Source organism: Lolium perenne, chromosome 3 (genome assembly GCF_019359855.2).
Source record: "Lolium perenne isolate Kyuss_39 chromosome 3, Kyuss_2.0, whole genome shotgun sequence".
Lineage (NCBI taxonomy): Eukaryota > Viridiplantae > Streptophyta > Magnoliopsida > Poales > Poaceae > Lolium > Lolium perenne.
Genome location: NC_067246.2, coordinates 202,609,326 through 202,621,931, shown reverse-complemented (window position 1 = coordinate 202,621,931; position 12,606 = coordinate 202,609,326). Strand labels below are relative to the sequence as shown.

Here is a 12,606-nt window from a genome sequence, read left to right as displayed (position 1 = left end):
TATTCAGACAGCTGCCTCTGCTGCTAGGGAAGACTTAGGGAAACCTTTCTCTATGGAGGTTATTATTTTGTCTTGTTGACATCTCTGGAAGCAACGGAGTGGGAAGATCTTTCTGAATGAGAAGCCATCCTTTAAAGAGTGGAAATGCAACTTCATACATGATATATCATTGATTGGGCATATGATTAAAGCTAAACACCATGATGATCTGGTGGCATGGATTGATAGATTGCATTAGTAGTTGTATATTTTTAAAAATAAATTTTGTTGTGGGGCTGCTGCCTCACAGTTCAGGGTAGAAAAAATGTCTACGGACGACTGAAAGATGCAGAAAATTAAAGATCAGATAGTCTTACAAATGCAGAACTGAGTTGAAAATGACTAAAACATTTTTTTTCCCAAGCGATCCAAAAAGGATCGAATTTTCATTATCAGCAGATAACGAAAATACACCAGGTTTAGAAGCAAAAAACGGGGAAGGATCGCCGCCTAATGCTAGCGTTCAGGCGAAAAGCTAGAACAAGTTTAAAGGGGAGACAAAGCATAAGGCCCCTGCCTATTACAAAAAAGGAAGTAACCAGGACAACAGCAAAACAGCTAGCCAACAGGGAGCTAGGCAGCAACTCCGGATTCTGTAAACCATCGAGGAGAGTCTTCTTAACGATTTCCATCAGCATTTCTGTCATCAGGGCTCCTGTTCTCCAGGCGAAGACGATTTCCATTTCCTGCATTCCCAGAAGAGGCTCCAGCTGTTCCAACAGACGCAGCAAGCCTCAGCAGGCCATCAGCACCAGCACGAAGCTCCAGGACATCTTGTTCTCCATGAAGACCTGACCAATATTTCATAAAGACAACAGCATAGTTGATTAGTTCAGCAGGCGAACTAATTAGTTTTTTCTCAAAGCAGGCTCTGTTCCTAAGCTTCCAGATGGACCAACATATAGCTGCCAGCCCAGCAATTTGAGTGTTTCGGCTAGCAGGAACAAATTGGGGAAACCACCAAAAAAATTGGGAGAAACTCCCAGGGCGCGTGGGGGAATTAATGGCAGTAGCAACAGTGCTCCAGACAAACTTGGCAGCAGAGCATCAAGGAAAATATGGTTGATAGTTTCCTGTTCATTGCAGAACTGGCAAGTTGGATTACCAGACCAATTTCTTTTGAGCAGATTATCTTTTGTAGCAATGGCATTATGCCAGATTAGCCAAAGCCAGATTTTGATTTTAAGGGGTATCTTGCTTTTCCAGAGATGCTTAAAAGATCTATCCAAACCATTCCTGCACAGATGCTTATACACAGATTTCACAGTAAACTCTCCACTTTTTGACCACTTCCACCGGGGAGAGTCTTTTTCCTGTGACAAGTTGATCTGACTCATTAAACGAATCAGACCAGCCTCCTGGATGATCAAATCAGGTGTCAGCCATCTTCTGTAAGTGAATCTCCAGTCCATACCAGCTGCCTCAGCAACAGTAACACTTTGATTATTGCAGACATCAAACAGAACTGGGAACATATCCTTGAGAGGGCTAATACTACACCAAGAGTCACCCCAGAAGCTAGTCAGCTTACCATCCCCAACTCTCATTCTCCTGCCACAGAGATAAATACTCCTAACATGCAACATGTCAGACCAGAGTGAAGAATCTCCAGGTCTATGCTTAGCATAGTACACACCTTTGCCTCTCAGGTACTTTACTCTCATGAAATCCTGCCAAGGACCAATATTCTGTTCCAGTTTCCACCACCACTTACACATCAGGCTGATGTTGAATTTGAACAGGTCTTTAACTCCCAAACCACCCTTCTGCTTAGGTCTGCAAATCCACTTCCATTTTACAAAATGATACTTTCTCTTATCAGCACTACCAGCCCAGAAGAAGGATCTAATTGGTTTGTCAATTTGCTCTAAATTTGTTTTATGTAAAATTCTCAGAGACATCTGGTAAACAGCAGTACTGGAAAGACATGCATCAATCTTGACTAACCTCCCACCAATAGACATAGAGTTGCCAATCCAACCACTCATTTTTTCATGGTTTTTTCTCCCAGAAACTTCATCTCAGAAACAGAGGTTCTCTTGGCACAAACAGGAGTTCCTAAGTACTTAATGGGCCATGTGGCCTTCTGGCAATTGAATAACTCAGAATAGAAATTCTGCTTGTCCACATCATCCAGAATCATCAACACCTCACTTTTTCAAAGTTGATTTTCAAGCCAGACATAGCCTCAAAACTATAAAACAACAATTTCAAATTCACAGCTTGTTGAGCAACATCCTGAATCAGAAGAATGGTGTCATCAGCATACTGAAGGATTGCAGTACCATTGGTCACAAGATTTTCTGCCAGACCTGTGATCAGACCATTGGATTGAGCCAACTGAACCATTTTTGCTAAGTTGTTGGCTGCCATGTTAAACAGGAATGGGGCAAAGGGATCCCCTTGCCTAACTCCCTTATGACTAGTGAAATATGGGCCCACTGTGTCATTAACTTTGACACTGAGGGTCCCACCAGCAACTGCTTTTTTAATCCAAGTCAGCCAATTGCTACTAAAGCCTTTTTGTTTACAGCAGTCAAACAAAAATCCCCAATTTACCTTATCATAAGCTTTCTCAAAGTCAATTTTCAGCACCACACCTTGGTTTTTCCTAAATTTCTCTTCTCTCAGCACCTCCTCAAGCAGCATCACACCATCAGTGATGAATCTCCCCTTGATGAAGGCTGTTTGGCATGGCAGAAGAAGCTTGTTCATAACAGGATTTGCTCTAACAGGATTTGCTCTAACAGTCAATGACTAAAACATACGTAGAACAGCCCTGGTAGTTGCTTATAATTGAATAATTGGCAAGCCTTCAATGGCATAAAACATAGAGTACATTCATATGTCTGTCATAAGTATTACTACTTGTCTACATGAAAATGTACGACACAATTTGCAAGTCACGACTTCAATATGCACGAAAGCATTCGCTGAGCATATTTCTCTAGATCCTGCATGAAATGAAAATTGGAAATGTGGTTTGTAAGTCATAGCTTCCCTTATGCACATAAGTAGTTTCCTGATAATATTAGATATGGACAAGTTTATCTGACTTTGCAGAAGTACTAGGTATGAGTTTGTGACATATGATCCATTTTTTGCCATCCATATGAATCTATGCATCAACGCTAGAATGAATAAGGAACAAAACACATATCTACAGAGGAATGGAGCATATCGTACCTGATGTCTCTGGAATAAAACAATAACTGCATTGTTACCGTGGGCTGGTGGCAATGGTCCTGTCGACCTTGTGTATTACTAGTCACATGATCGATTTACTAGTAATTAACATTATGAAGAATGAAGCATATCCAGACTTGGACCACATGTATGTGAACTATTCTTCTATATGGCTGATCTCTTTTGGAATTAAAATATTTCGAACAACTAATGAGAACATTAATCAAAAGTATTGGCTTGGAATAGCATGACTCATCAATAATCTAAGAATTTTGCACAAACATTTGTTTAGCACGATTCACAATAATTCATGGCTGGCAGAAATAAGAAAATGAGAGATCAAATAGACTTACAAAATGCACAATAAGAGTACAATATCATAGCAACGAAAGTTAAATACCCTGATAGTTGCTTATAGAATAATTGGACAGTCGGTTAGTCCTTGGGGGCATAAAAGGAAGTAAATGTGTACATCTCAGATGCCTGAAATAGTTGTTCGAAGCCAGGAGTACTAGTCTATTTCTATAGGTCCTGTACAAGTCACAATAGGACTTGCATGGCAAATCTTAGACGATGCACATTAGCGTTCTTAGCATATTTCTCTGAATTTTTTACCACATGAAAGTTTGGGATGTCATTTGCAAGCCATAACTTGAACTTGCACACAATCATTCCCTGGGTAGCATAATTCTCTAGATCTTGTACTAGATGAGAGTTCAGCATATGGTTTGCATGTCTTCCATTATACACAAACATTTTCTAGATCATGCTATTAGGCATGGAGAAGTTTATATTAGTTTCCAGAAGCATTGGATGTGAATCTGCGACCTATGATTTTTCAATTTTGTTTACTTTGCATACTGATCTATGCATACAGCACTGGCCCGTGCAATGAAAATATGAGCAAAAAACATCGCATATGTACTCAGCAGTGGGATAGATCATGTCTGAGATTTCTGGCATAAAACAACAATTGCACTGATAAGGTGGCAACATGCCTGTCAACCTCGTGTATTAAGTCAAGTCATGTACGTATTCACTTGTAACTTACATTACAAAGTATGAACTATGAAGCATGTATAGACTTGGATGGAGCTATGGTCAGGAGATTTCTCTACACCTTTACTTCCTATCAGCCCTCTTAGCTGTTCTACATCATCCCACTGAACTTCTTAGCATGTAAGTTTGAAATTAGGACATGTGCTCCCACGTCGTTAGGAGCTAAATCAATAATGTGCTGTCCAATTTTCTTTGCTAGTTCCATTCTATGATCAACTCTACAAGCTGCAAGAAATGATCCCCAAGTTACAGGATTGGGCTGTATCGGCATCTTCTCCATAAAATAATATGCTTCGTCTAGCAGCCCAGCTCTACTCAGGAGGTCTACTACGCAACCATAGTGCTCAACTTCAGGGACGGCACCAAGGCTCTGCATGGAATAGAAGTAATAGAACCCCTCATCAAGCATTCCTACATGCGCACAGGCACCAAGAACTACCTTTAGAGTAATAGCGTCAGGCTTTTCATCTCTTAACTTCTGCATTTGTTCAAAGTGCTTTAGTACTGCTTCTCTTCCCTTTCCATTGCTGGCTAGGCCCCCAATCATAGCATTTCATGTGAAGATTTGTTTGTGCTGCATTGTAGTACAAAATATTTTAGCAGCTTTGTCAGTGCAGCCGCATTTGCATACATATCCACCAGGGCACTTTAAAGCCATACGTATTTTCTTACACCCTTCTCTTCTATATAAGAGTGTATCCTTCTCCTTTATCAAGTACTCCAAGCTGCGAATAAGCAGAAAGTAGACTAACCAGTGCCATTTCACTAGCTACAACATCTTCAACATTTATCTCTTCAAAGAAGTCCTTTCACATTACCACAAACCATGGCTTTCCAGTACACTGTATCCCTGTTTGCCATTCTTTCAAAAAACCATTTCCGCAGCAGCCATATCACAACATTTGGCATACATGTTAATCAAAGATTTTTTAAGGATGATGTCAAAACGGATCCCATGATCTTTAATATAATTGCGAAAGTGTCTCCCTTTCTGAAGATCGCCTAGCTGTGCACATGACGATAAGACACCGACAAGAGTAATCACATTAGGAATTACACCAACTGATGACATCTCTTCAAACATTTCTTAGTAATTCTTTATGCTTCCCAGTCTGCACAAACCCATCAATCAACGTGTTCCATGATTTACTCCCTCCGGTTCAAAATAATTGCCCAAAAATGGATGTACCTACACACAAATTATTTTGAACTGGAGGGAGTAGCATTTCTTACCGGCATGCTCTGAAATGTTTTCAGTGCATCAGAATTCAGAAATGCATCCAAACTTCACATACATGCTTATGAGTGCATTCCTGACACTGAGATCAGCCTCAATGCTGTATTCATCAATGCGCGCATACACCCACCGTCCTCTGTCTACATCCTGCACTTGGCCGCACGCTGAAAGAGGGATTATAACCATGACCTTGTTAGGCCTATTACCTTCCAATTGCATCTGAGCAAGCAAGCTCGACACATGATTCCACTGACCGCACTGAGATCATCAACGTCCAAGACAGCACATCCCGCTTATGCATATCCTCAAAACCTTCTTTGCATCGTCAACACTTCTGAAGGAACCGTAGAAATTAACAAGACCTGACATGAGAAACACATCCGACGCAAACTCATTCTTCCGAACCAGTCCATGCACCGCGTCCCCAGTTGGCCTACACTTGCAGCCAGCAAAGCCAACACTCGAGATCGAGGACACGGCCGCAGCCATCGTGTAATTATCAGGGGAGGCTCCCCTCCGAAGCATCACCCTGAACAACACCAATTCATCCGCAGGGGCGTCGCAACTGTTGTACCCTCGTATCATACAGTTCCAGAGGAATGTTGTTGGTTCGGCAATTCCATCGAACACCCCGCTCGCGTAGGGCATGCCATGCCTCGCCAAAGGGGAGGCGAGGAGGGTGACAAGCCGGCCGGCAACAGACCGGTCGGAGCCGGCCGTGGAGCTAATTAAGCAAGGTGGGCTCGCGAGGCGGAGGCGGAGAGGTGGGCGAGGAGATGGTCGTGCTAGGCGCGCGCCTGGCTTGTCGTGCTGGGGCGGAAGTTCAGGTAAAGCATGGCTTGATGGTGTTCAAGGTGTAGTGTAGGGGAGAAGGCAAGAGATGGCTGGTATTCGAGCTCGGATGGTCACGGTTTGTGTGGGATTTTTATTGAAATTGTTAACGATATTTATTGCAATCGATTTGTAGTAAAAATTGTTGTTTTAACTATTTTATTGTACTATTACTTTTAAAAAGTCCTGCTACATTTTTGTTGTAATACTTAGTTTTTATTGTACTCGGGGGAAATTTGTGTTGCAGTCCTTGGGAAAAATCAACATGGTGACATATTTGCCGTAAATATCGAAAGTGACATGGCCAAAGTTATGGGTTGAAACTTTGGGTTGATTTAGCGAAAGTTGAGAGGGTAAATGCAAAATTTTGGTTCAGTTAGTTTTGGGTATCGGATGTGGATCCAATGGCTCGGAGGACGACCGATTTCAGGTCCCCGGTGGGCGACCGACGCCTAGCGTGGGCCTTGGCATTTTTTAATACATCTCGAAATGTTGGTGTAGAGCAACGACTAGAGTTTATGTATAGAGGCATGTATGAATTACCAAGTGAACATGAAACCAATTGATAAGGTCAGGGAGACAAATTCCATCATCACCCGCCGTGCGTGATATCGAACTTAAATTTGTCTAACAACATTTGACAGCAAAGTTTGCACCAAAAGGAAAGACATTGGAAAGTATCGCATGATCTCAGACTTCAAATGATACCATGATAGCACTCCTCAAAAATTAAATTTACAAGCTTCTAGTTTTTTTAGAAAAAATATGTGCATGTCCAAAAGATGTGTTTCTCCAATACCTAGAGATTTCAGAACCAAATTTGAAATGCACATGGAGAAAAAAAAAGGATAATTTGATTTGTGAATAGTGTTACTTTGTGATTTTGTATTTTGATAGTACTATTTATGTTAGATTTGTCTTTTTCATTGCTCTCGGTGTGCTTCAAATTTGGTTCAGTAAATTTTATGGTAGAGTCATAGATTGTTTTTAAAAAAAGAAACTTATGAATTTAAATTTTGAGGAGTGGTATCTTGGTAACATTTGAAGTTTGGGATCATGTGATACTATCCTGGGAAAGACACTATCCTTCCGATCCCTGAAATCGGTATTACATGTAAAATACAATTTCTCACGGATTTTTTTTTTCTAAAATGGAAGATTTATCTCGGCCTCTGCATTAAAATGATGCATACAACCGTTTTTTTATAAAAAGTCTCAAGTTTCAAATCCTACAAATAACGGATCACATTACGGCCATCGAAAAATAGAATGGATCAATTGCCTATGCATTTTGTATCCTCTTATTTTTTTTTGAGATCATGCATTTTGCATCCTATTAGAACGCTGCCAACCACCCTAGCTAAAGATAATTTCTCGTGGAATATCTCCCCACCATGTATGTCTAGTGTCTACATCAATTTGCAAAAGGTATCCAGGTTACCAACGCAAACAATGGTGTCGCTTGGGGAGAGAAGTGCCGAAGTGACCACGCAAACTAGAGAAATATCTATCCCATCCTTGTGATCCTAGACAATCGTCCCCTCGTCCTCCCAAAAGTCAATTGACCGTCTGGACATACACGTTGCAGCAGCCATCACATTCTCCTTCAGATCTTCATCAAGCGTCCAATTGTGCAGATTCGGGAATTTGGATGAAACCTCCTTTGCATAAGTATATTTTTAGCTCGGTTCACTGCTGCAGACAGACATCATCCAACCAGCCAGTGACGTGCAAGCCAAACATATCTGAAGAAGGTCGTTGCAGCTAATGGCATCCTCCGCCGGCGACCCGCTCCTCCCCGGCGAGGACGGCGGCCGCCGCTGCGACTTCCTCCCGCAGTCCGTCCGCCTCAAGACCTCCGTGTGGTCGGAGCTGGGCGGCGCGGTGGGCGACCTGGGCACCTACATCCCCATCGTGCTCGCTCTCTCCCTGGCGTCCCACCTCGACCTCGGCACCACCCTCATCTTCACCGCGCTCTACAACTTCGCCACCGGCTTCCTCTTTGGGATCCCCATGCCCGTCCAGCCCATGAAGTCCATCGCCGCCGTCGCGCTCTCCTCCGCGCACCTCACCATCCCGCAGATCATGGCCGCCGGCCTCGCCGTCGGCGCCGTGCTCATCGTCCTCGGCGCCACCGGCCTCATGACCTCCCTCTACCGCGTCCTCCCGCTGCCCGTCGTCCGCGGCATACAGCTCTCCCAGGGCCTCTCCTTCGCCTTCACCGCCGTCAAGTACATCCGCTACTCCCAGGACTTCTCCACCTCCTCCTCTGCCTCCACCTCCACCCCTCGCTCCCTCCTCGGCCTCGACGGCCTGGTGCTCGCGCTCGTCGCGCTGCTCTTCATCATCCTCGCCACCGGCTCCGGCGACGACGAGGACGGCGACGGCACCAACCGTCGGCGCCGTCGCGCCTGCAGCCGCGTCCCCGCGGCGCTGATCGTCTTCGCGCTCGGCCTGCTGCTCTGTTTCGTTCGCGATCCGTCGATCGTGCAAGGCCTCCGATTCGGGCCGGCGCCGCTGCGGCTGGTCAAGATAACGTGGGACGACTTCAAGACCGGGTTCTGGGAGGGCGCGGTGCCGCAGCTCCCGCTCTCCGTGCTCAACTCCGTGATCGCCGTCTGCAAGCTGTCGTCGGACCTGTTCCCGGAGCGGGCCGAGCTCTCGCCGGCGAGGGTCTCCATCAGCGTCGGGCTCATGAACTTCGTGGGATGCTGGTTCGGCGCCATGCCCTGCTGCCACGGCGCCGGCGGGCTGGCGGGACAGTACCGGTTCGGCGGCAGGAGCGGCGCGTCCGTCGTGTTCCTCGCCATCGGCAAGCTCGTCCTCGGGGTAGTGTTCGGCAACTCGATCGTGACCATCATCGGGCAGTTCCCGATCGGCATACTCGGCGTCATGCTGCTCTTCTCTGGGATCGAGCTCGCCATGGCGTCGCGCGACATGGGGACCAAGGAGGAGTCCTTCGTCATGCTCGTCTGCGCCGGCGTCTCGCTTACTGGCTCCAGCGCCGCCCTGGGGTTCATCTCCGGGATTCTGCTCTACCTGCTGCTGCGCCTCAGGGACGTGGACTACAAAGGGCTTGTTGGTCGATGGTCGCCGGCGATCGGCGAACAACGCTAGGGAAGACGGTGATGGAGATGCTTCATAAAAATAACACGAGCTGATGTTGATTTCAATGTTTAGATAGTTCATTGTTTGAACTTTGAAGATGCTTCATTGTTTAGCTATCTGCTGATAGGATCTGAATCCTTTACTGAACTTCCAAAAACATGACCCTCCTGGTAAAGATTCAGAGCCTTCCATCGGCCTTTCTTCATCGAGGTATTCATTCTTGCAGCATGGTCCATTTGGTGTACAGTATCAGAAGTGATCAGATTTTCAGAGGCATCAGTCCAAGCATCTTCAGATGCAAACCAAAGTTTAAGGAACAATTGGCCATGTTTTATCCACAGAGCCAGAAGCAAGAAATGCGTCAACTTCCAATCATGGATTAGCTCTCTTTCTTAATTTTGCTTATTTGTAAATATTACATAGTCTGTAGTCATAAAAAAACCCAAAAAATTATAAAAATATCAGGAGAGAATTGTTGTTTCCTCAAATAAAAAACATACACTGCTGTCTGAGCGATTCGTCCCAACAGAGGCATCCCACTCTACGGGCTAGAGATGTAAGCGATATCCCGCTACAATCCCGCCTGTAGTTCGTTTTATGAATCTTTTTAAACATAAGACTCGATGAGCGTGAATTTAAATTAACTTTCTACTAAATGGGTAATCATTGTCACAAATGACAAAATAAGGGGTAAAAAATGAAATTTACTCAATTAGCAAACTCATCAACCGGCCACGAGTACAACAAAGGCAACAAAAAAAAAACTAGGGTTGCCAGCTAGAAATACATGCTCAGGTCAGGTGCGAAGCTAAAGTCTAAACCAAGAAAGACCGGATAGAGCTGAGCAAATCTCCACTCTACAAGATCTACAAGTGCGCCTGAGACTAAAGCTAAACACCGCCAGCTCAACCTGATGCTTCAGCGACTAGCTGCCACTCCGTAGAGCTGCACCAAACTGAAGAAGCACATTAGGCCGCCTGACAGAAGACCACCAACATCTAAGAAACTAGCTAACTGCGCAAGTGAGCAGGCGAGTCTTCGGAGTTCAAAGGGGGAAGCTTCCGGACAACGCCTCCAAGAAGGAACATGGCGCTCGTGAGTGTCACCGTTGTCGGCATAGGGTATCCGTGCAACGCTTTCACGCAAGCTTCAACTCCCACCCCAAGGAAAACCTAAGTCTTTGACAACCACCAGCTATTGAGAACCACCAATGTCCCTCGTGCCATAGCCCAAACTCCGACATCCACCCTAGGCATGAGAGCGGCCGCGCAAACCGAAGGCACACCGTCTAAATGAAACCAGTCACCACAAGACTCAGGGCATCGTGAGTAGGGATTTCGAGGAGGACCTCGAAGAAATTGCAAGTCAACAGGCAGCAGACAGCGCCCAGGGGAGGGCAACCAGCTGTAGGATGTGTGTCATGGCCACGCCTCTAAGAAGGTGAACGGCATCCGTAGATGTCGTCGGCGGCGGCAGTGGCCGAAGCCTTGCAGTGCTTTCGCGAACACCCCCTTCACTGAATTAGCCTTGCAGTGGCAGATTTGAATGTTTTCGATAGTTCATTGTTTGGACTTTGGAGCGGGCCAACACTGAATTAGCCTTTGCAGCTATCTGCTGGCAGGATCTGAATCCTTTACGAAACTTGCAAAACATGACCCTCCTGTAAAAGATTCAGAGCCTTCCATCGGCCTTTCTTCATCGAGTTATTCGTTATTGCAGCATGGTCCATTTGGTGTATCAGAAATGATCAGATTTTCAGGGGCATCAGACCAAGCATCTTCAGATGCAAAGTAATGTTTAAGGAAGAATTGGCCATCGTTTTTTTCGATAAGAGGCGCGTTATTACTCAAAAAAGTTTCAAGCATTACACCCAGCCTCTGCATAGCTACGATGCACACGGCCGTTTAAAAGTCCAGTATCAAGCAAAAAAAAGGTACAAAGAAAGATATCAAGAAGCCAACTACTATAGAGCTCTGTTGGCCCCAATCCTCCGATTATGCAGCCACCCATGTTGGGTAATAAACTCCATAGCCGTGTTCTCCAATCGTGTAGATACCTCCGTAAAGAGGTCTCGATCCTCCAAACGCTGAAGTGGCGATCATGAACGGAGCAAAGCTGTACACCGGTAAATAACTTGCAAGATAGACGAATTTTTATCATTAAAAACCTTATCATTTCTACATAGCCACAACGACCATGCTACCGCAATCGCTCCCACTCTGATAATAGTTTTGTACCTAGAATCCACCCTATTTAGCCAATTGCCAAAGATATTTGCAATGCTACGAGGTGGATATAAGGTAGACCATATCTGAATGATTGACCATATAGATCTAGCAACCCGACAACTGAAGAAGAGGTGTTTTATTGTCTCATCTTCTTGACAAAACACACATTTCGTACAACCATGCCAGTTGCGTTTTACAAGGTTACCTTTAGTAAGAATCACACCTCGACGAAGATACCATGCAAATACTTTTGTTTTAAGAGGTATCTTCATCTTCCAGATGGGTTTATTATTTAAAACTGGTTGTGATGGAATACATAGAGCTTTGTACATGTAGCTGACCGAAAATACACCATTTTTGGTGAGACTCCAACGAAATTCATCCGTCCCTTGAACCAAGTGGATTGAATCCAACCGCTGAAGCAGTTCGTTCCAAGCGACTAGTCGGGGACCAATAAGATCACGTCTGAATGCCATAGATGGAGGGGAAGTTTCCAACACCTTCTGTAAGGTATCCCCTTTATGGCGAACAATGTTGTACAAAGCTGGATACTCTTCGCGAAGAGTGGTTGTTCCCAACCATTTATCCTCGCAGAACCGTATATATGCCCCATTTTTAATGGAGAAAGAACCAAATGGGAAAAAGTATTTTTTAGTTGCCATGATGCCCGCCCAAAAAAGGGAATCGCCTGGTTTCTAAAGAACCTGAGAGATCGCTTTTGAGCCAACATACTTTTTCCGCAGTAGTTGTTGCCACGCACCATCCTCCGTCAACAACCTGGCCAGCCATTTACCAAGAAAGGCCTTGTTCTTAACTTCAAGATCATGGACACCAAGTCCACCTTGATATTTTGGACGACATACAACACTCCATTTAGTTAACCGGTACTTTTTCTTCTCACTATCACCTTGCCATAAG

The 12,606-nt window shown here is 44.8% G+C and overlaps 1 protein-coding gene and 1 pseudogene across 1 annotated transcript; one reads left to right on the top strand and one right to left on the bottom strand.

The window, feature by feature from the left end:
- Positions 1 to 657: 657 nt before the first annotated feature.
- On the bottom strand, positions 658 to 6,654 carry LOC139838086 (putative pentatricopeptide repeat-containing protein At3g05240; annotated as a pseudogene).
- A 1,305-nt stretch (positions 6,655 to 7,959) lies between these two features.
- Positions 7,960 to 9,848, top strand: LOC127343118 (molybdate transporter 2). The gene has a single exon (XM_051369222.1). It carries the CDS (start codon positions 8,120 to 8,122, stop codon positions 9,467 to 9,469), a length of 1,350 nt encoding a protein of 449 aa, XP_051225182.1. The 5' UTR covers positions 7,960 to 8,119; the 3' UTR covers positions 9,470 to 9,848.
- Positions 9,849 to 12,606: the final 2,758 nt, after the last annotated feature.

Bases quoted from the DNA above. Each gene is read 5' to 3' on its own strand.
- LOC127343118 (XM_051369222.1), top strand. From the start codon at position 8,120: ATGGCATCCTCCGCCGGCGACCCGCTCCTCCCCGGCGAGGACGGCGGC.